Source organism: Mustelus asterias, chromosome 20 (genome assembly GCF_964213995.1).
Source record: "Mustelus asterias chromosome 20, sMusAst1.hap1.1, whole genome shotgun sequence".
NCBI lineage: Eukaryota > Metazoa > Chordata > Chondrichthyes > Carcharhiniformes > Triakidae > Mustelus > Mustelus asterias.
Genome location: NC_135820.1, coordinates 17,323,912 through 17,348,280, shown reverse-complemented (window position 1 = coordinate 17,348,280; position 24,369 = coordinate 17,323,912). Strand labels below are relative to the sequence as shown.

Sequence of the window (24,369 nt, the reverse complement as noted above, 5' to 3'; positions counted from 1 at the left end):
CCAAAGATAGCCAGTATTATGTGCCTGGTACAATAGTAATTTCAGATTGTGTGCATGGGACCATCCAACACAATATTTTCAAACATTATATATATATTATATAGCAGGTAGCAGATTTGCACAAATACAAAGGATTTTCTTCTCACTTGATGTTCCACATAGCTAATACCAGGATGAATTTATTTGGCATTATGGTGCTACAGGCAAGACAATGTCTTTTTGATAGGCTTACAATTCACAGATCGCAATTCAAAGATGACTGTGATCTCTTCAAACCTTTGTCGTGTCTGTAATTTCTTGCATCTTACATTATTGTGTTCTTACTAAACAGAATGTGGGTTTTTTTTGCTGTCTGCCTAGGATGAACTTTGTACCAGTACTTCCTGGGAGCTGACACAGAGCCTGTCTGTTGTGTTTGATCTCTATGCCTCCGGTTCTGGGAAACGAGGTAGGTATATTAGTTGTGAAATGAAAGAAAGAAATGCTGACACCTTACACAGCGTTTTAGATGTGGACCTTTCATCAAAGAATTTAAATAAGTAAGAACCTACATTTATACAGAACCTTTCACCATCTCAGGATTCCCAAAGTGCCTTAGAGCCAAATACTATGGAATGTAGTCAGTGTTGTACAGTGGGAACAAGATAACGACCAGATATTCTTCTTTGTTTGATGTTGGCTGAAGATGCTGGGAAGAGTTCCTCTCTTTGCCTTTGTAAATATCCATGATTTCTTTTACACTCACCTGAGAGGACAGGCGGGAGCTCGGGTTAATGTCACACCTGAAAGACATGCAAAGCTCCCTCAGTGCTGAAAAGTTTTAAAGTTTATTTATTAGTGTTACAAGTAGGTTTACATCAACACTAATGAAGTTACTGTGAAAATCCCCATGTCGCCACACTCCGGCACTTGTCCGGGTGCACTGAGGGAGGATTTAGCATTGCCAATGCACCAAACCTGCACATCTTTGGAGCATGGGAGGAAACGGGAGCACCCGGAGGGAACCCACACAGACACGGGGAGAATGTGCAGACTCCGCACAGACAATCACCCAAGCTGGGAATTGAACCCGGGTCCCTGGCGCTGTGAAGCAGCCGTGCTAACCAGTGTGCCACCCACAGGCTTGGAAGTGTCAAGCCTGACTTATGTGTTCAATTCTCTGGCATGGAGCTTGAGCCCACAACATTCGGATTGAGAGTGAGGTGGGGTATGTGGGATCAGAGTGGTCGCACTGAGCCAAGGCTAACCTTTTAGGCTGTACGCCTGAAATGTCGTCATCCTTTCTACTGACTAAGTTGACGGCTACTCCAGCATTTGGCGTTTTATTTTGTGTTTGCTTATAAATTGCTTGACCTTTATTCCTTAGAATTAATAAATAAAGGCATTGAGTAAAAAGCAAAGCAGTTCTTTTAATTTATTATGACTACAGCTGCAGAAGCCCTAAGCTCTGTCTGTAAGTCTCACTATTTCGCGACTCTTTCTACCTTTCAGACACTCTTTTACACCGTCGTCTTTGGCTAAGCTTTGGGTCACCTGTCTTAATATCTTGATGTGACTCGGTATCAGATTCTGGTGCTCCTGTGAAGCATCTTGAGACGTTTACTACATTAAAGATGCATGTAAATACAGCCGATTGTTGTGCCACCTCGGCCATCGGGTTCTGAACTTCCCTTCCTAAATCTCTCCATCCCTCGATCTTCCTCTCCTCCTTTACAGCTGCTCTTTAAACCCATCTCTTTCACCAAGCTTTTGACCCCACATCCAAATGAATCTTTCTTTGGCTATATCCAGTTTTGTCTGAGTATATATACTTGGTTTGTAATCTTCTCTATTTGTCACCCAAATTGAAACTCAGCAATTTGTCAGGTTCCTCATTTAGTGTTCTGACCAAGAATAAACAAATCTCAGTCACATCAGGGCAATGAGTTCAAATATGAGCCCAACTGAGTGAACACACACAAATAAATGGAATACTTGCATGTAGACCTTGTTGTTTACCCTGCTCATTGTTGGTATTTTACAGAGTGGTCACTCTTTAAGATGTTTACCCGGACGTTGACAGAGGTGTGCCCTCTAGCGTCACAAAGTACAATTTATGTGGACATCACAGACAAAGATAAGGTACTGAATAGATAAGAGATCCATGCTTTAATCCTCTTACAAGATCTATCCAAGCAACTGCCTTGTGGGGTTTGTTTCCCTGGTTACTGATGCTGGGGTTTGGTTTCCTTATTTACTGGTGCTGGGGTTTGTTTCCCTGTTTTATTTTTATTTATTGTGCGGAGTGTCACTGGCTGGGTCAGCATTTATTGCTCGTCCCTAATTTCCCTCTATTTCAGAAGACATTTGAGAGTCAACCACGTGGCTGTGGCTCTGGAGTCACATGTAGGCCAGACCAGATAAGGGCGGCAGATTTCCTTCCCTAAAGGACGTTGGTGAACCAGATGGGTTTTTAATGACAATTGACAACAGTTTCATGGTCATCATCAGACTTTGTTAATTCCAGAATTTTACTGAATTCAAATTTCACCATCTGCCTTGACTGGATTTGAACCTGTGTCCCTGGATCTTGCTCTGCGTATCTGGATTATTAGTCCAGTGACAATACAACTGCGCCGCTGTCTCCCTTTACTGATGGTGGGATTTGTTTCCTTGATTGCTGACGGTGTGTTTGGTTTCCCTGGTTACCGACGGTGGAGTTTGCTTTCCTGGTCACTGACAGAGGGGTTTGTTGCCTTGGTTACGGATGCTGGAGTTTGAATCTCCTGCCCCTTACCCCAAAACTATGCCCTTTTATGATTGACCCCTCAACCAAGGGGAACAGCTGTTTCCTATCCACTCTGTCCATACCCCTCATAAACTTATGCACCTCAATCATGTCCCCGTTCAGCCTTCTCTGCTCTGGAGAAAACAATCCAAGCTTATCCAGTCTCTCCTTATAGCTCAAATATTCCATCCCAGGCAACATCCTGCTGAATCTCCTCTGTACCCCATCTAGTGCAGTCACATCCTTCCTGTAGTGAGGTCACTCCAACTATGGCCTAACCAACGTTCTATATAACTCCAACATAAGCTCCTTGCTCTTATACTCTATGCCATGACTGGTAAAAGCAAGTTTCCCATCTGCCTTCTTAACTATCCCATTCATGTGCTCTGCCACCTTCAGGGATCTGTGAATAAGTACCCCAAGATCTATCTTTTCCTCTGAACTTCCTAGTGTCCTGCATTGATTAAATACTCCCTTGTCTTGTTACTTCTTCCAAAGTGCAACAGCTCGCACTCACCAGGGTTAAGTACATCTGTCATTGCTCTGCCCATCCAACCAACCCATCTATATCTTCCTGTAACCTACGATCTTCTTCTTCACTATTAACCACCCTATCAATCTTGGTGCCAACTGCAAACTTGCTTATCATCCTCCCCCCCCCCCCCCCCAATAAGGGACTCAGTACTGAACATTTTGGTACGCCACTGGGCACTGGCCTCCAGTCACTCAAACAGCCTTCTACCATCACTCTTTGTGTCCTATTCCTAAGCCAATTTCGGATCCATCTTGCCAACTTTCCCTGAATTCCATTTGCTTCTTAATCAGTCTCCCATGTGGGACCTTGTCAAAAGCTTTGCTAAAATCCATGTGACCGACACAACTGCACTTCCCTCATCCACACACTCGATCACTTTTTCAAAACATTCTAACAAATTTGTCAGGCATGACCTCCTTCTGCCAAAGCCATGCTGACAATCCCTAATTAAGATGTGCAGATGCCGGCGTTGGACTGGAGTGTAAACAGTAAGAAGTCTCACAACACCAGGTTAAAGTCCAACAGGTTTATTTGGTAGCAATTTGGTAGCCAATCCCTAATTAACCCATGCCTTTCCAAGTGGAGATTAATGCTCTCCTTCAAAATTGTCTCCAATAGTTTCCCCTACCACTGATGTGGGACTCACCGGTCTGTAATTTCCTGGTTCATCTCTATCACCCTTCTGGAAAGTTGCATCTTGTCAGCGACGGACACTTGGAGTTGCCAATTTCCAGCAAAGATCATGAAGTACAAATACGGAACTGATGTTTCCCATCGTTCCAAGCTGAGGAATGCTGAAGCTGTGTCCATGGTTCTTATGGCTGAGATCAGTCATAGAATCCCTACAGTGCAGAAGGAGGCCATTCGGCCCATTGAGCCTACGCCGACAACAATCCCACCCAGGCTCTATCACCGTAACCCCACTTATTTACCCCGCTAATCCCCCTGACACTTGAGGGGCAATTTAGCATGGCCAGTCCATCTAACCAGTCAAATGAGCCTCTGCAAATTCAGCCCAACCTCTCTTCCAGGATGACATGTAACTTGGTTGTGGGAAATCGTTGACGCAGAGCAGCAGTGAGCTGGAGTGTGGATTCTGCTTGCATGATACTGATGACTGTAGGATACTGAGGTTTCATACCTGTATTATCGAGACATTATTGGTTACAGAGGCAGGTCAGTTACACGTCCTTATTCCATCCTGTCCGCTCCTTCCACTAAACATGAAAATGGGATCAAAATATGGAAGGGTTTATTTTCTGAGGAAGAGAAGCAAAGCTGTAAAAAAATATATATATAATTCTGCTTTTCAACTTTCTAGATTAATAACACCTATGAGCTGATGCCACCAGCACCCATGATGCTTAACACGACAGTTCATGGGAAGTGGAGATCCTATGCTGTGTACAACCTGCTGAACCCTCAGCTATACAGCACATCATCACACTCCTTAAACATAGCATTGAAGTGGAAACTGTCCAAGCAGTTTGGTAAGTACAGGAACCATGATGTACTGTTTACAGTCAGTACAGGAGTCTCTGACACACCGCGTACAATTGGGCAAGGAGCCTCCAGATTGAATGTCCATGTTCAAAGTCTATTTGGAATCTATTCTGTGATGCCCGACCTAATGAAGGAGGGGCAGTAATCTCAGAAAAGGTGGAGGCCAACGCTGCCTCCTGGCAGTTAATAAGATCACGTCTGTTCTGCAACTTAACTCCATATATTTGACTTTGCCCCATATCCAGGAAGACCGTTCTAATAGAATCACTCAGTCTCAGTGTTATAATTTTCAATTGCTCCAGCATCAATTGTCTTTTGGGGAAGAGAATCTTTCCTTTTCGTTCGTTCATTCATGTGATGTTGGCATCACTGGATATACCAACATTTATTGTCCCAGTTGAGAAGGTGGCGGTGAGCTGCTTTCAACTGCTGCAGTCTGTGGTGTCAGTGCACCCACAGTGCTGCTCGGAAGGGAGTTTCAGGATTTTGACCCATTGACAGTGAAGGAACGATGATATATTTCCCAGTCAGGATGGTGAGTGACTTGGAGGGGAACCTCCAGGTGGTGGTGTTCCCAGGTATTTACTGCACATGTCCTTCTAGATGGTGGAAGTTGTGGGTTTGGAAAATGCTGCCTAAGGAGCCTTGGTGAGTTCCTGCAGTGCACCTTGTACACACGGCTGCTACTGTTTGTCAGTGGAGGAGGGAATGAATGTTTGTGGATGGGGTGCCGATCAAGTGGACTGCTTTGTCGTGGACGATGTCAAGCGACTTGAGTGTTGTTGGAGCTGCACTTATCCATGCAAGTGAAGGCTATTACAACACACTCCGACTTGTGTTCTGTAGATTTGGGAAGTCATGTGATGAGTCACTCAATGCAGGATTCCTAGCCTTTGACCTCCTCTTGCAGCCACAGTATTTATATGGCTTGTCCAGTTCAACTTCTGGTCAAGGTAAGCCCCAGGACGTTGATGGTGGGGGATTCAACGATGGTAATGCCATCGAATGTGAATTGAGTTAATTAGATTCTCTCTCGTTGGGGATGGTAATTGCCTTACACTTGTGTGGCATGAATGTTGCTTGCCACTTGTCAGCCCAAGCCTGGATATTGTCCAAGTCTCGCTGCATTTGGACAGCATCTGAACAGTCATAAATGGTGCTGAACATTGTGAAAACACCCCCACTTCTAACCTTATGATGGAAGGAAAGTCACTGATGAAGCAGCTGAAGATGGTTGGGCTTAGGACACTACCCTGAGGGACTCCTGCAGAGATGTCCTAGAACTGAGATTGACATCCAACAGCTGCACCCATCTTTTTTTGTGCCAGGTATAACTCTAACTAGCAGAGAGTTTTCCCCCTGATACCCATTGACTCCAGTTTTACTACATCTCCTTGATGCCAAGCTTAGTCAAATGCTGCCTTGATGCCAAGGGCAGTCACTCTCACCTCACCTCTGAAAGTCAACTAATTTGTCTGTGAACCAAGCCTGTAATGAAGTCAGGAACTGAGTGATCCTGGCAGAACCCAAACTGAGCTTCAATGAGCAGGTTATTGCTAAGCAAGTGCCGCTTGATAGCAATAACCTTGATTGATCCCTTCTAACAATTTCATGATGGGGCGGCACGGTAGCACAGTGGTTAGCACTGCTGCTTCACAGCTCCAGGGTCCCGGGTTCGATTCCCGGCTCGGGTCACTGTCTGTGTGGAGTTTGCACATTCTCCTCGTGTCTGCGTGGGTTTACTCCGGGTGCTCCGGTTTCCTCCCACAGTCCAAAGATGTGCGGGTTAGGTTGATTGGCCAGGTTAAAAATTGTCCCTTAGAGTCCTGAGATGCGTAGGTTAGAGGGATTAGCAAGTAAATATGTGGGGGTAGGGCTTGGGTGGGATTGTGGTCGGTGCAGACTTGATGGGCCGAACGGCCTCCTTCCGCACTGTAGGGTTTCTATGATTTCAATGTCCGAGAATAGACTGATGTGGCGGTAATCGTCCTGCTTTTTGTATACAGAACATTCCTGGACAAATTTCCTCATGCCAGGTAAATGAGCACTCTTGAGCATTGTCAACGTTTTGCTGAAAGTTGTCCTGTGTGAATATTCTGGTGAGGACATGTTGGACTTCACTGTGAATTCCATCTGGTCAAATAATCTGCCAGTATCCACTGTCTAACCTTACACAAGACATGGCAACTTAGATGAAGCATGCTCTAGCAAAGAAATCAAGAGCAAAATGAGAAATGGGCAGAAGGGATGGACCTGAGAAGGAAGCTGTTTATCTCAGAGGGTTTTGTAGGGTGTGGTTAGATGACTTTCTGACATTTATAGTGACATTATCACCAACAAGAGATGACCCAGAGTGGTGGGCAGCAAACTCAACCCTGTTCTGTTTATTTCTCAATTTTACCCTGGTTGCTGTGGTAAGCTAGTGATGAGATCCCTTTCTACTTGGAAAGAGAACAGTGGGGGGACACCGGACCGGGATCTGTTCACTAACTGTCAGATTAATTGTCACAGGCTGCATTCTATTGAAATGGGGACATTTGAAATGATCCTGGCGGAAGCCCTTGTTCTTTGTGACTATTTTATCATTTAAATTGATCACAAAAAGGTGATGTTTTGGCTTGCAGTTGCACTATTCAGAAATTGTGATCAATTTAAATGATAAAATAGCCACAAAGAACAAGGGCTTTGATATTGTTAGGATGTTCTAAACATTTACAAGAGCTGTCCAATGATTACGCAAGCATCTATTGACTGTCATTTCTGATTTCTCTGCAGCGATACCTGAAGTGCCTGTCTTCTACGCAGAGAGATACGTGAGTGGTTTTGGCCTCCAGACAGGCAAAATCAACACCTTGATCTATAATAATCACCCATACCGGGCATTCCCAGTGTTGCTGATGGAAATTGTGCCATGGTACCTTCGGCTGTATGTCCACACACTCACCATCACCACCAAGGGCAAAGAGAACAAACCAAGTAAGCTGCCCGCCTCCCCTCCCCCCCTCCCCTCTTCTTTTCTTTTCTCTTTCCTGCAAGCTTTCCTCTGATGCCTCTCTGCTCCCTTTTCAACCACAACAGTGCTCTGTCTCCGACTTCACTCGGGCTGACGTGGTGAGGTAATGTGGACACACGTATTTCATCACATGACGTATGATACAGTGCTCTCTGTCACACCAAAACACTTGTTAAAAAAATGTGACTTCTTATTCAGCTGAAGATACCTAAATGAAACATGGGGTTAGAACAGCATCATTAGTACTCCTACTAGTATTGATGTTTAAATTGACTTGCTGCCAAGTCTGGGGTACTGGCAGTAATGGGTGGAACGAGACAGTGTCTGCTGCCTTGGATGTGGAGACTGGGATGAAGAGGTAGTCAATGAACATAGAACATTACAGCGCAGTACAGGCCCTTCGGCCCTCAATGTTGCACCGACCTAAAGCCCATCTAACCTACACTATTCCAGTATCATCCATATGTTTATCCAATGACCATTTAAATGCCCTTAATGTTGACGAGTCCACTACTGCTGCAGGCAGGGCATTCCACGCCCTTACTACTCTCTGAATAAAGAACCTACCTCTGACATCTGTCCTATATCTATCATCCCTCAATTTAAAGCTATGTCCCCTCGTGCTAGCCATCACCATCCAAGGAAAAGAGCTCTCACTGTCCACCCTATCTAATCGTCTGATCATCTTGTATGCCTCTATTAAGTCACCTCTTAACCTTCTTCTCTCTAACGAAAACAGCCTCAAATCACTCAGCCTTTCCTCATAAGACCTTCCCACCATACCAGGCAACATCCTGGCAAATCTCCTCTGCACCCTTTCCAGTGCTTCCACATCCTTCCTATAATGCGGTGACCAGAACTGTACACAATACTTCAAGTGCGGCCGCACCAGAGTTTTGTACAGCTGCAACATGACATCATGGCTTCGAAACTCAATCCCTCTACCAATAAAAGCTAAAATGAGGAGGGGAAGAGACCCAGAGTGGAACCTGATCAAAGGAAGGGCAACACAATGGTACTGGGCTGGGACAAAAGGTTAAGATCTGTTCACATTCGGGTAAGGAAGATTAGGGATGGTATTGATCATATGTAAGTTTATTTATTAGTGTCACAAGTAGGCTTACGTTACACTGCAATGAAGTTACTGTGAAAATCCCCTAGTCGCCATGCTCCGGCACCTGTTCGGGTACACTGAGGGAGAATTTAGCATGACCAATGCACCTAACCCGCACATCTTTGGACTGTGGGAGGAAAGCGGGGCACCCGGAGGAAGCCCCACAGACATGGGGAGAACGTGCAAACTCCACATAGACAGTGACCCAAGCTGGGAATTGAACCCGGGTCCCTGGCGCTGTGAGGCAGCAGTGCTAACCACTGTGCCACCGTGCTGCCCCAAGTTTTACAATGAAAGAAGTTGATGCAGCCTCTATCTGTGAAGTCTCTGCTGGTCTACTCCAGGATATAATAAACTGAAAGAAAGATAAAAATATACCTGTCACAATTCCAAAGTAAAGTGCACAACTGGTATATTCCTGCGAACTTAATCTGTCCTTTTAGGATGTTGACAGGTCTGCCATGAACTTTAATTTAAAATTCCCAACACATGCAATTTCTTTTTAGTAGTTTAGCTGTTCAGATGTTACACAATATTGCGCACATTGCAAATCTTGAATCCTCGTGGAGCTGTTTTCTGGGGGATTTCCTTTCCATGATGGAGGATAAGAATCCCCTTACAACTGGAATCTGCTCCAATTGAAATGCTCAAAGAGAAACAGGGATTCTGTTTGTTCACTTGGAGCCTGGTATCACAGAATCCCTACAGTGCAGAAGGAAGCCATTTGGTCCATCAGAACAGCCAGAGGGTCTTACCCAGGCCCTCTTCCCCCACCTTATCCCTGTAACCCCACACATTTACCATGCCTAATCCAACCAACCTGCACACCTTTGAAGACTAAGGGGCAATTTACCATGGGCAGCCCACCAAACCTGCACATCTTTGAACTGAGAGAGGAAACTGGAGCACCTGGAGGAAACCCACATAGATGCAGGGGGAACATGCAGACTCATTCTCATGGTACTAAGGAGGTTGACCTGTTCTCAGAGCTGGATGGGGTGAATATCTGCTTCTCATTCCTTACCTCCTGTGTTCAGAGTTGTGTTATTTGTACCACCTGCAGGTGGTGCTGGAGAGTCAGGAGAGGTTGTAGCTCTTGTGACTCCAGCAGCAGCCACTAAGTGGGACAGCAGCTCAGATATACATGGCAGCTATTGCAAGGGATGGGGAAAAAAGTATTCAGCCCATCAAAATCAAGTTTCAAAGTATATTAATGCTTCTGTCATGGCATCTAATTTGCTTTTGATTGATTTGGGTGGCATGGTGGCACAGTGGTTAGCACTGCTGGTTCACAGTGCCAGGGACCCGGGTTCAATTCCAGCCTCGGGTCACTGTGTGTGTGTGGAGTTTGCACGTTCCCCCCCCCCTCCCCGCGTGGGTTTCGTCTGGGTGCTCCTTTCCTCCCACACTCCAAAGATGTGCGGGTGAGGTGGATTGGCAATTTTAAATTGCCCCTTAGTGTCAGGGGGACTAGATAGAGTAAATGCATGGGGATAGGGCCTGGGTGGAATTGTGGTCAGTGCAGACTCAATGCTTCTGCACTGTAGGATTCTATGACACTCAAAGTTCTACCTGTGTTCTCCTGCCTATTAGTCTATCCCAGTAACTAGATTAATCCATAAGGAAAATGAGTTTTGAATGACTTCCATTTACATCCTCAGGTCCTACTTTCCTGAGTTACTTTGAAGAAATGATATTGGCTTACTTTAGCTGTACCATTTAATACTCCCAGCCCTGTGCACTAGGCAGCTGCTGAATATTTCTTGCCTTTACTGCCTGGGTTAGTGAGCGAAGCAGATCACTGCTCCTTATAGAACTCGTAGGAGTTTCGTCTCTGAATTCCATGAGGCTAACATTGGTCACCTGTTTTAAAGTTATCCAATGTGCTGTAGGTGGAAACCCCCCCCCCCCCCCCCCCCCCCCTCCCCAAACTCTGGTTTCAGTAATTAAAAGCAGAATCCTCCTTCGGTGTTGGATTTTGCTGACGAGGCCAATATCTATGCCCATCCCTAATTGTCTTTGAGAAGCTGAGCCTCTTGAACTGCTGCACTCCATCTGGGTTAGGTACACATAGTAATGTTAGGTAGGAAGTTCCAGGATTTCCACGACAGTGAAGGAACAGCAAAATAGTTCTAAGTCAGGATGGTGCGTGGTTTGGAGGGGAATTTGAAGGCGGTCATGTTCCCGTTTCATAGATTGCCTACAGTGCAGAAGCAGGCCATTCGGTCCATCTGCACTGACCGCAATCCCATCCAGGCCCACTTCCATAACCACACGTATTTACTCTGCTAATCCCCTGACACCAGGGTCAATTTAGCACTACCTATTAACCTCACCCACACATCTTTGGACTGTGGGAGGAAACTGGAGCACCTGGAGGAAACCCATGCAGACATGGGGAGAAAGTGCAGACTCCGCACAGATGGTGACCCAAGTTGGGAATCAAACCCGGGTCCCTGGCACTGAGAGGCAGTAGTGCTAACTACTGTGCCACCCATGTGTCCTTCTAGGTGGTAAAATTCCTGGCCTTAGGAAGTGCTGTAGAAGAGTTGCAGCACTGCATCTTGTAAATGGTACACACTGCAGTCACTGTGTGTTAGTGGTGGAAGGATTAGATGTTGAGGTGGTGGATAGGGTGCCAATCAAGCAGAGCTGCTTTGTCCTGCATGGTGTCAAGCTTCTTGAGTGTTATTGGAGCTGGGCTCATCCAGGCAAGTGGAGAGTATTCACTCACACTCCTGACTTGTGCCTTGTAGATGATGGACACTCCTGGATAGAGTGAAGGTGGGGAAGATGCTTCCATTAGTAGGAGAGACTAGGACCCGAGGGCACAGCCTCAGGGTAAAGGGACAACCCTTTAGAACTGAGATGAGGAGGAATTTCTTCAGCCAGAGGGTGGTGAATCTACAGGATTCATTACCACAGAAGGCTGTGGAGGCCAGGTCATTGAGTGCATTGAAGGCAAAGATAAATAGGTTCTTGATTGGTAAGGGGATCAAGGGTTACAGGGGGAAAAAGCAGGATAATGAGGTTGAGAAACTTATCAGCCATGGTTAAATGGTGGAGCAAACCCGATGGGCAGAATGGCCTAATTCTGCTCTTATATCTTATGGACAGATTTTGGGGAGGTCGGGAGATGAATCATTAAATGCACCGCCTGTTCTTACAACCATAGTATTTATATGGCTGACTCGGTTAAGTTTCTGGTGAATGATGAGTCCCAGGATTGGATCCTCTGAATCCTAAAGGATTCCCAAGTGTTCCATAATTTTTTTCCTTAACCTTCCTTTGCCTTTAAGATGAGTACAATCTAACCCTGGGATCTATTAGTACCATTCCCTTTAACCTATCAATGCCTCTGCCTCACACTGCACCATCCTTTAGGTTGCTGGATTTTCAAATGAATTGGACTCTGAAGAATGTTTTCAATATTGTTTTCAGTATTCATTAATAAATGATTAATAATGAATGTTTTCATTATTGTTTGTGTGTTACAATGTCAGACAGTGATTTACATTCCAGCATCATTGTTTTCACAATAAACACTCCTGCCGGCATTTGGCAAAATCTGACAATTCCTTGTACCGTGTCTTTTTGATGACAGGTTTTATCCATTATCAGCCAGCCAAAGACCGAGAGTGCCCCCATCTGCTGGAGATGCTGATTCAGCTGCCTGCTAAATCTATCACCAAGATCGGCATTGAGTTTGAGAGGGCCTTGTTGAAGTGGACTGAGTACCCTCCTGATCCTAACCATGGCTTCTACGTTGGGTAAGAAGTTGGAAATGCAGCGGAACCAGATACTAATCTGGCAGCACAGTGGCATAATGGTCAGCACTGCTGCCTCACAGCGCCAGGGACCTGGGTTCGATTCTGGCCTTGAGTGACTGTATGGAGTTTGCCCGTTCTCCCCATGTCTGCATGGGTTTCCTCCGGGTGCTCCGGTTTCCTCCCACATTCCAAAGATGTGCGGGTTAAGTTGGTTGTCCAGGCTGAATTGCCCCTTTGTGTCAAGGGGACTAGCAGGGTAAATAGATGGGGTTAAGGGGATAGAGGCTTGGTGGGATTGTGGTTGGTGCAGACTTGATGGGCCAAATGGCCCCCTTCTGCACTATAGGGATTCTGTGATTCTATATTGTTGAGCTCAGGTTGCATGTAGGACGTGTCATTAAGTTGTGTTCTGGAAAAGAAGATGGGAAAGAAATGAGGGAGAAAATAGTGCAGATCCTCAGAGTTATGCTATCAATGAAGGCTATCTGCTTTAAGAATATAAATCAGAATATTGTCTTCATGGTGAGAGGTTAGGAATCACAGAGAACAGTGGGATTTTGATTTGATTTATTATTGTCACATCTATTAACATAGTGAAAAATATTGTTTCTTGCGTGCTATACAGATAAAACATACCGTTCATAGAGAAGGAAAGGAGAGAGTGCAAAATGTAGTGTTACAGTCATAGCTAGGGTGTAGAGAAAGATCAACTTAATGCAAGGTAGGTCCATTCAAAAGTCTGACGGCAGCAGGGAAGAAGTTCTTGAGTTGGTTGGTGCTTGACCTCAGACTTTTGTATCTTTTTCCCAATGGAAGAAGGTGGAAGAGAGACTGTCTGGGATGCGTGGGGTTCTTAATTATGCTGGCTGCTTTGCTGAGGCAGTGGGAAGTCAATGGATGAGACGCTGGTTTGCATGGATTGGGCTACATTCACGACCTTTTGTAATTTCTTGAGGTTTTGGGCAGAGCAGGAAGCATACCGAGGTGTGATACCAACCAGAAAGAATGCTTTCTATGGTGCATCTGTAAAAGTTGGTGAGAGTTGTAGCTGACATGCCAAATTTCCTTAGTCTTCTGAGAAATTAGAGGCGTTGGTGGGCTTTCGTAACTATAGTGTTGGCATGGTGATCTGGACACCAAAAACGTCAAGCTCTCGTCTTTTTCTACTTCGTCCCTGTTGATGTAGACAAATGTGGAGTTTGTGTCTCTGTGCCCTGTTTGTGAGCAGATCTCCCACTCACCTGACGAAGGAGCAGCGCTCCGAAAGCTAGTGGCGTTTGCTACCAAATCAATCTGTTGGATTTTAACCAGGTGTTGTTAGACTTCTTACGATGTAGACAAGAGCATGTTCTCTTTTATGCTTCCTGAAGTCGATGCCGATCTCGTTCGTTTCGTTGACATTGAGGGAGAGATTTTTGTTGCCGCACCAGGTGGTGGTAGGGTAGTGTGGCAGAGAGGGAAAAGGGTGAGGATGCGGGTACGTTGGTGGAGAGCAAAGATTCTAATCTGACTGCAGATTTTTTTTTATGGGTCTCTGCTATCAGAGTATGAACTCTCTCCTCAGAAAATGATTATTGATCCTTCCATCAGCGAGTGGAGGAGAGAAAATATTGCATTACGACTTATCATAGAATCCCTACAGTGCAGAAGGTTACCATTTGGCCCATCAAATCTGCACCGCCAACAATCCCACCCAGGCCCTGTCCCCGCAACCCCCTGACACTAAGGGGCAATTTACCATGGACAATCAACCTAACCCGCACACCTTTGGATAGTGGGAGGAAACCCACGCAGTCATGAGGAGAATATGCGAACTCCACACAGACAGAGGCTGAAATTGAACCCGGGTTCCCTGGCCCTTGAGGCAGCAGTGCTAACCACTGCACCACCGTGTTGTTCCAGAGTAGAATGTGTATTGTAACAAATTGTTGGATAGGTTTTTTAAAGTTTCACAATGTGTGCAATCTGTTGTCTCGCTGACTGCGAATTTCTATGCTGGAGTTTGCTTGAGGCATTTGAATCTGGGCTGTAATGTTAAGGCTAAGTAGGCAAATTCAGGAGTTGTAGCTTTGCATAAACTTCTAATGTCAGCCAGAGAATAATTACCTCTAATTCTCCAGCTCCTGACATTGACCTGACTTATTTTTTGGTTAAAACACGTCAAATCTGATGCCAGGTGTGTGAGATGCAAAACATAAGTGTTCCTCTAGGTGAGTTGGAGATTACACTGTTTACAACAATGTATTATGCCACAAATGTACTATCCAGACCATTGCTATTTTTTTTGCTGTTGCTTTTTGTACATTCCCTTATTCTTCAATTGTAACTTAGTTTGAACCAGTCATTGAAGAATCATGGATTTTGAGTGGCAGGAAATGAATATGATGCTGACAGGAAAGTTATGCTGTACAGAAGGAATTATAACGTGGTGTTGATTTCGATAAATGTATATGTTTGAAACTCAAAAGGTATTTGTGGAATGTTTTGTTTTAATCGGGCATTAGTGTCCCCTCAACAGTCACTAAAATTCTACACAGACTCACAAAGGAATGAAAAATCTTGGACTGGTTGAATGTTTTAATGACTAAAATTCTGATCAGCTGTAATGTCTTGCATTGTCCAATTTTGTTCCCCAGTTGGTTTGATTCTCACATTAAAATCGCTGGTGGTGCTGTGCCAATTGAATAGGATGCCGGACTGTAACATCTCCCTAACATGGTCTGTTGGACTTATCTGAAAGTCAGAGCTCAACTTTGTGAGACTGTTGCAAAACGCTGTCCTTGCTGAGAGGGCACAAGGTTACTGGAGGCTACTGGTTCTGTTGTGATTATTGAAGTTGTGTTAATGCTGTGCAACACTTGTACGAGGCACGTTTTTTGCACAGAGGGTGGCGGTTGCATGAAACCCGCTGCCAGGGGAGGTAGTGGAAGCAGATAAGATAGTGACTTTTAAGGGGTGGCTTCTCAAATAAATGAATGGGATGGGGATGGAGAGACATGGTCCCCGGAAGGGTATGGGGTTTTAGTTCAGTCAGGCAGCATGGTTGGTGCAGGCTTAGATGTAATGTGATGTAATTTACTTTGTTCTTTGTACCAGAAGATTACTTTCACTCACTGCAGGAGTGAAGTATTTTTATCAATACTGTACATCCTGTGTCGTTAACTGGGGTCAAGAGCAACGTTTTCTCTGAAGTTGTGTGGGTGTGGGCAAGCAGTAATTGTACACAAACAAGAGTGCTCCCTTTCTGATATACGTAACCATGTCTCTCACTCATGGGGCTGCACAAAACAATGAGAAATGAGAGCGAACTTTGTTCAGGAGCACAGTTGTCATATCTAGTTGCTAATGTGGATAAAAGCAAATTATGTGGATGCTGGAATCTGAAACCAAAAGAGAAAATGCTGGAAAATCTCAGCAGGTCTGGCAGCATCTGTAAGGAGAGAAAAGAGCTGATGTTTCGAGTCCAGATGACGCTTTGACAATGGGTCTTCTGGACTCGAAACATCAGCTCTTTTCTCTCCTTGCAGATGCTGTCAGACCTGCTGAGATTTTCCAGCGTTTTCTCTTTCAGTTGCTAATGTGACCTATCCCTTTTAAGATCGCTGTTCACTTTCTTATTATGGGAAGTGACTGAGAGAGGAGAATGTGAATAACTAACTGTTAATAACTGCCACCAAGAGCAATTGCTATCTTGGCTCCCTTTTCATTTCATTCAGCCTTGAATATATTCAGCGACCCAGTCTCTACTGTTCTCTGGGGAAGAGAGTTCCAAGCATCAGTGATGAGATGAGATTTCTCCACATCTCCATTTTAATTGGAGATCCCTTATTTTCAAACCATGCCCTTTGTTCTAGGTTCCACAATAGGGGCAGCATCCTCTTAGCATCCACCCAAAGAAGCCCCTTCAGAATCTTGTGTTTCAATAAGATAATGGACCTACCTTGCATTAAGTTGATCTTTCTCTACAGCCTAGCTATGACTGTAACACTACATTCTGCACCCTCTCCTTTCCTTCTCTATGAGCGGTTTGCTTTGTCTGGATAGCACGCAAGAAACAATACTTTTCACTGTATGTTAATACATGCGACAATAATAAATCAAATCAAAAGATCATTTCTCATTTTTCTAACCTCCAATGAGTATCCACCTGCTGAATTTTTCTTCATAAGACAAACCCTCATTCCAGGTCTCAACCCTTTTCTGAACAGCTCCAAAGCAGGACTAAAACTGTACAGTCGGTGCAAATGCGCTCAGTTGCTTTTTGAGTCTTTGATTGCAATTGTTTTCCTTTGAAGGTCTTCACATCTCTGAAAGCCCATGCTAAGTTTGATATTTTGATGCAGCGTTGACGCCAGATCATACGGTATGAGCCTGTGCAATGTGCACAAGTTTGCAGGGTGCTTCAGTAGCATTTAGTTAACCTGACTGCTCAAATGTTTCTCCTCACTTTCCAGTATTCTCGACTTAGTTGTCACCTTCTGACCACTTCCAACGCTAAGGTCTCCAGCACTGCATCCATGAACCTGAAGCTCTCTCCATTTCCCTTTTGCTATTAGTGTGTCCCCTGCCATGTGCTCAGCCCTTGGGCAACATGGGCCCTGCTCGGATCAGTGCTGCAATCAGGTCAATCTGAAGGATGCACAAATTTGCATTCTGCCTACCTCCATTTCGATGGTGGTGGATTTCTAGCCCATTCTTCGAAGAGTATAATTGAGACAGTAAATTGGAATCTTCCTGCATTCTTATTCAAGTTCATTCTTTTCACAAAAAGAAAGTGAACTAAATCTTGTCAACTTCTCAGGCGAACAGACTTTGTATATCATCACCTGCATTTTGGAGATAATTCAAAAACATAAGCCTTCCAATTAGTGATATCTGTTTGTGAGAGACGCAGAGTGAGACAGACAGACTGGCTGCAGTATAGACTGATTTTGGAACCAGTCACATAATGCTGCATTCAAAGTTTGCAGAGATCTCTGGCAGCCAGCACTGCCAGGATCTTTCCCTTGCTTCAGGCTAATGTCCACCTTCTTTCTTTCATACAGAATCCAGCCCAAAGTGTGTCAGATCCCACATTTTTAAATATTTGTTCATGGGATGTGGGTGTCGTTGGGTAGACCAGCATTTATTGTCTATCCCTAATTGCCCCTTGAGAAGCTGGTGGTGAGCTGCTGCCTTGAACTTCTGCAGTCCATGTAGTGTAGGTACACCTACAGTGCTGTTAGAGAATGAGCTCCAGGATTTTGACCCAGCGACAGGGTAGGAACAGAGATATAATTGCAAACAGGATGGTGAGCAACTTGGAGGGGAACTTGCAGGTGGTGTGTTCCCATGTGTCTGTAGCCCTTGTCCTTCTCGGTGGTAGAGTTTGCGGGTTTGGAAGAAGATGTTGAAGGAGCCTGGATCTTCATCCACTCCCATCCACGTGCTTCTTAACCCTACGTTCGCCATCTCTATGCTACCAAACCCCAGGAACATCTTCCCAATAGTGCCAAAGCCCCAAACTGTCCCTGGTTAAGCTAAACTCGATCTCAGCTTTCCAGTGCTAATAATGAGTATCTATACCTATCTGACTTAGAAATGGTAGAATTTGAAATTTAGATATATTTATGGTAAATAAATTCACATGAAATAAAAGGCACAATTTTCATTGAATTATGCAGCTCTCTCCCTTATTTCTAATCCAATAGTTTTCTAATCCTAGCTCTCCAAATGTGAGAAAAATCCTGGCCTAAACAAGAATAAAAATGGAATTTGACTTTTCAGTCACTGAGTCAGGGGCTTGACAAGAGAATGCAGCAACAAAATTGCTTCACAACATCCTATCCTCCAACTGATGGTGAGCAATGCCACGTGTTCCTCGTGGAACAATTAGAAGCATAGTGTCTAGTGAGTGCCCACTGCTCTCTAAATGTCACCCTATGCTGCTGATAAAATGCTAAAAAGAAAAAAGGATGGGCGTTTTGTCTCGACTGGTTTTGAGCTAGAGCCTGAAATTTGCAACTAATCAACGCCAGCAGTGCCAGCGCAGTTCAAGTTACTTGGATTCTTATGTGGAATCATTGAGCAGTGGTCTTCAAGGGGCAGGTCAAACTAGTAGCTAGACAGGAGAATCAGGCTGCAAACTCTGCCGTCGTCATGAGCGATGCCATGGGATTTCTGAGAGGTCAGTGCTGTGTTTGGCATCTTCCTCATCGCTTTCTTTTCTTTACAGCTCATCTGTACTGAGCGCTCTGGTGCCAAGTAGTATAAACATGGAAATGAACAGCACTAAGCTCACACCTCTCTTCACCAGACTGTAAGTATACTTGATATGAATTTATTTTCTGATCCTTGTTTCTTTCGAGTTCAAATAAGGAGATCTTGTGTGCGGGCCTTTTGTTTCAAAAAGAGAAAACCCAAAGCAGAACTAAGGGTTAAAAGAAATTGCAGGTTAGCTGGTTCCAAGCAGTAAGCACTGGGGGAAATGGTGGTGGGAGTTTGGTGAGCCTAACAGCATGCTATAGAGCTGACTTAACTATCAGACCATAAGACGTACATGCAGAAGTAGGCCGTTTGGCCCATTGCGGCTGCTCCGCCATTCAGTAGGATCATGGCTGATCTAAAATGATAATCCTCAACTCCACTTTTCCGCTTTACCCCCATAACCCTTGATTCCCTTACTGATTAAAAATCTGTCTATCTCAGCCTTGAACACACTTAACGACCCAGTCTCTGCAGCTCTCTGTGATAAATTCCACAGAATCACTACCCCCTGAGAGAAGAAATTCTTCCACATCTCTGTCTTAAATGGGCTGGAAACACCAGCCAATTTGTGAGATTGCTCATGGTCGATTAGAGAATACACCATTTTATTAAGACAAATAAAGTATGTCACACACAGCAAGATATAGGATTCGGCTGCTAAATTGCAGCTGTGCCTATCCTCTCGAGCTCCCCTAAAGGCTGCCAGGTGTAATGCTCATATTGTCAATTAGAAGCTGCTTTTCAGCTTGGAGGGTCTTCTCTATATATTGGAAATGCCTGACCCTTCTTTTTTTTTTAACGACAGTTTTACATCAGGAAAACAATACATTTGGAGCGAGAAGATTTCTCAATCTTCCTTTGTTCCTACAACGGCCCAAAGTTTGCTGCTGTTTGTGTATAAATGTGTAGAAATAAATCAGGCGATAACGCAGAGCATTCATAGACTATTTGTTTTGGAAGTGCCATCTGGTTTTTGACCAGTGAGATGTGTCTTTTGTTGCAGGTTTCCAACCATCGATTCCTCCATTTACTTTGTCAGACTCTACACCGAGGCCTTGCTGGTGAATTTGCCAACTCCTGATTTCAGCATGCCCTACAATGTTATCTGCCTGACCTGCACCGTGGTAGCAGTGGGCTATGGCTCCTTCTACAATCTTCTCACGAGGACCTTCCAGATTGTTGAGCCCAGCGGTGGGGTGGCAAAGAGGATTGCCAATGTAATCCGCAGACTGCGTGGGGTCCCGCCCATCTGAAATTGCCACACTTGACGCAGACGGGGCACAGGGAGAGCACAAAACCAGCGGCTGCTCCTGAGCTGGGTTAACTGCATTTGAATGGCGGGTTGGGTTCACAGGGCTTCTCAGCTGGGACAAATTAAGAGCCGATGCTCCTCCCCAACCCAAGTTAATTTAACACCTGAACCGGCAGAATAGTAACTGGAAATCTTCCACATACTCTGTAGCCTACTGTATTGACCAGGTCAGACACTGTAAACCTGTGTATTATGAAGTGTGGGTGATGCTGCATGAAGGATTGATATGTGAGTGACATGGACAGAATTGCTTATTTGTCTATGAACAGTGAGAGAGGCAAAGGCCACTGCACAGTGATAAACTGAGATATAAGGTGCACTTGCATTGCAGAGAGTTATGTTCTTTTGGTGTCGTATTAAATGTTTTAAACCCCTGTAAATACCAGCTGCCTTAGTTCCACTTATTTATTTTGAGGGTCAGTTTTAGAAATGAGTGATACCAGTGTTACTGTAAGCCTACTTGTGACACTAATGACAGGAATGACCACGATAGCGATAAAGTTTCAAATTGGATTGGATTCTTTCACTGCTGTCAATCTCCTGAAAAAAAATTGTGCACAGGTTTAGGTGTCATTATTTTTAAGTTTCTAGTTCACATTTTAAAGTAACACTTACAGGGCCCATTTATGCTCCTTCATTTCACTATCCGATCCCCATCTGGAGCATTGTGGGAGCGGGGCGGGGAGCTCCCATTCCAGTCCATAACCCCAGCCTTCAGCTCTGAACTGTGCACACCCTCCCTTAGCTGGGAAAGGGTACAAAGTCTTGTTTCCAATCACTTCCTACAGCCTGTGAGGGATTCAAGACCTTCATTTCAACACTCCTCTGCCTTTACCTAAATCTGCCTCGATGTCCAGCCACAGATGAGGAGTGCGTTCTCCAGATCCAGTCTCTGGCCTTCTCTCTCGTATCAAGCAACTCCATCTCCTCACTTCTAATCTTGTGCTCCTATCTTTAATCAACAGTGGAGTAAATTGTGGAACAAAGTGAAATTTTATATTTAAAACACTGCTCAGTAAGGTATGACATGGATTACAGTTCTTCATTGAAGATTATAACAATGATGAAGACTTTCACTGAAGTTACGATAATATTCAGACAGTTCTATCATTTCATGTATTTTCTTCTATGGTGAATAATGACATCTAAATTGAGGTTAATGTCATGTATCATTTGTTCTATGGTGGGTAATGGGATCTAAATTGTGGGGAATGTCATGAATAGGCACGCGTTACTTCCCTGAAAACGCAGCAATGATGAGTTAATGCATCAAATAAAATTTGTCTGCCCCCTTTCTCTTCCTGGTACTGTCTCTATTTCAATCTATGAGTTGCTTTTATTAAGAACTACAAGTATCATTAGTAAACTGCCTGTGAAAATTGTGTGATACACAAATTGAGGGGAGCCAAATGGATAATTACAGCCCTCTGGGATTAAGTTCAAAGTGATTCACTTCCTAAATGAGCATTGTGAAAACTAAGCAGAATCTCAGGATTGATTTTTTTAAAGTATCATATGGTTTAGAAAGGCAGGCCTTCCTGGAATCTAATATACAACAACAGCAGCTTGTATTTTATGTGGTGTTTTCATGTAGGAATTGTCCAAGATGCATCACAGAGAAAATGTGGATGTTGTGTGGGGCAGGATTTGCAAACTGTGGTGAATGGGATAGAAGACCAAAAGCACAGTCAAATCAGCTTTTGCAAGACAGAAAAGCTGAATTAAGTCGGAGGGGTTTAGGAAGGGGGTTCTGGAGGATATGACCAACATTGTTGAAGTCTTTGACTGAGCCTTGACTCAGTGGGTAGCACTCGTTTCCAAGTCAGAAGTTGTGGATCAAACAGCGATGAGTGTAAAATCTAGGCTGAAGCTTCTTGCAGCACTGTTGAAGATGTCATCTTTGTTAAGTGTTGAGCTGAGGGTCCATCTGCTCTCGCTGGTGGGTGTAAAAGCCCTCATGGTATGATTTCAAAGAAGGGTAGGGATCGCACCCTGATGTGGTGACCAGCATTTATCCTCAATGCGTGTCATTAAGACAATTTATCTGGTATCACATTGCTGTTTATGGGACCCTACTGTGTTCAAGTTGGCTGCTCCCTTTCCAACATCAGAACTGTCCCTACCCTTCAAAAGTACTTTATTATCTGTAAAGCACTTGGGAACATCCTGAGGAAATGAAATAGGTTAGTGTGGGATATAAGTACTGTGTTATGATGTTGGTTAGAGCCCAGGAACTTTTTAAAAAGTATAAGAAATCTGAATCCCCAGTTATTTATTGAAAGAATGAAGCTACAAGATTCCACAATTTAAAACAAGCATTTTTATTATGCAAGAGTCAAATAAAGAAAACACCAAATACTACCTTTCATGCCCTGTACTCTAAAATCAACATGTTAAACATGAATTAACAGGCAAATTGTGGTTGGTTATAAGCTACACATTAAATGGCATAGAGATCTAGGATATATATTACAAATTAGATTAGCATGTTGGTAGTCAAACTCAGTCACAAAGTCCTTCAAAACTCTTCCTGATGAAGAATCCTAGCTGCTCTTCTAGGTTTTAGCCTGATCCCTAGCCAACAGCAACACCCAACCAACCCAAGTTCCATGGGCACGGCCTTCAACACAAGTGGTGGACGTCTACAGAATCTACTCAACTGAGTCTAAATGGTGTAGATCCACCGGTGTTATCTCCCAGTAACAGAAGCAGCTGCAACTGTACAAATACATAGTAACTGCATTTGCCTATTCTCAGGTTCTGAATCTAGCCTCCATCATCTTCAGCCTGCCTGTACTACATCACTGGACTCATCAATTTCTACTGAGCTCTGATGGCCCCCTGTGTCCTTTGAAATGATTTTAGCTAGGTTCAATCTCCTCAGACGTTTTGGTTTCTAATTTTCAGTTTCCCTTTTGAATTCGGGTCAAGATAGCGCAGTGGTTAGCACTGCTGCTTCACAGCGGGTCCCGGGTTCGATTCCCACTTGGGTCACTCTGTGTGGAGTTTGCAAGTTCTCCCTGTGTCTGCATGGGTTTCCTCCCACAGTCTGAAAGATGTGCTGGTTGGGTGCATTGACCTGAACAGGCGCCGGACTGTGGTGACTAGGGGAATTTCGCAGTAACTTCATTGCAGTGTGTTAACGTAAGACTTACTTGTGACTAATAAATAAATTACTTTTTTTTCTGTCTAAAAAAAAAAAGAATTTTGACCACAGATTCCATTACAACTGCAGAGACCTGTTGGGCCGAATGGCCTGCTTCTGTGCTGTAATTGCTATATAATTTTATTTGAAAGTTGGGGTGTTAAGCCCCAGGTGGTGAACTAAGACTGAGCTACAAGGGTTGCTACCTGGTAATAATCCCTGAAAAAAATGAAATTTGAATCCCAGGAAAAAATGTTGTAATGTTCAATGCTTCATCGTTTCCCTGATGCTGCAGCAATGCAACTCTTGAATTGTGCATCTGATGCAAAAGTATGACCTTTTCAAAAACATTCTTTCACGGGCTGTGGGTGTCACTGGTTAGACCAGCATTTATTTAACCACCTTAATTGAGAGGGTGGTGAGCTGCCTTCTTGAATTATTGCAGCTACTCTCACACTGCTGTTAGAAAAGGTTTATCAGGATGTTGCCTGGTATGGAGGGTATTAGCTATGAGGAGAGATTGAATAAACTGGGAGCGTTCTCCTTGAAACGACGGAGGCTGAGGGGCGACCTGATAGAAGTTTATAAAATTATGAAGGACATAGATGAGGTGAATAGTTTGGAAGCTTTTTCCCAGGGCAGAAATGACAATTACAAGGGGGCACAAGTTCAAGGTTAGGGGGGGAAGGTTCAGTGGAGATGTGTGGGAGGAAGTTTTTTTTACACAGAGGAGGGATGTGGGGCCTGGAATGCACTGCCAAGTGAGGTGGTTGAGGCAGACACATTAGCGACATTCTTATCTGGATAGGCACATGAACAGGCAGGGGGATGCAGGCGGTTGGTCTAGATAGGACAATGTGATCAGCACAGGCCGAAGGGCCTGTTCCTGTTCTTTGAAGGGAATTCCAGGATTTTGAGCCAGCAACATTGATGGAATGGCAATATAATTCCAGGTCAGCATGCT

The 24,369-nt window shown here is 44.3% G+C and overlaps 1 protein-coding gene across 1 annotated transcript in view; it reads left to right on the top strand.

Annotated features, from left to right (window-relative positions):
- The window catches only part of pigt (phosphatidylinositol glycan anchor biosynthesis, class T), a 38,039-nt gene extending 16,483 nt beyond the window's left edge, over nt 1-21,556 (top strand). The window contains exons 6-12 of the mRNA XM_078236294.1: nt 361-448; nt 2,024-2,121; nt 4,624-4,792; nt 7,581-7,781; nt 12,537-12,702; nt 18,917-19,000; nt 19,952-21,556. Of these exons, the coding sequence (XP_078092420.1) occupies nt 361-448; nt 2,024-2,121; nt 4,624-4,792; nt 7,581-7,781; nt 12,537-12,702; nt 18,917-19,000; nt 19,952-20,201 (1,056 nt within the window). The 3' untranslated portion in view covers nt 20,202-21,556. The remainder of the gene's footprint in view (nt 1-360; nt 449-2,023; nt 2,122-4,623; nt 4,793-7,580; nt 7,782-12,536; nt 12,703-18,916; nt 19,001-19,951) is intronic.
- The last annotated feature ends 2,813 nt before the right edge of the window (nt 21,557-24,369 follow it).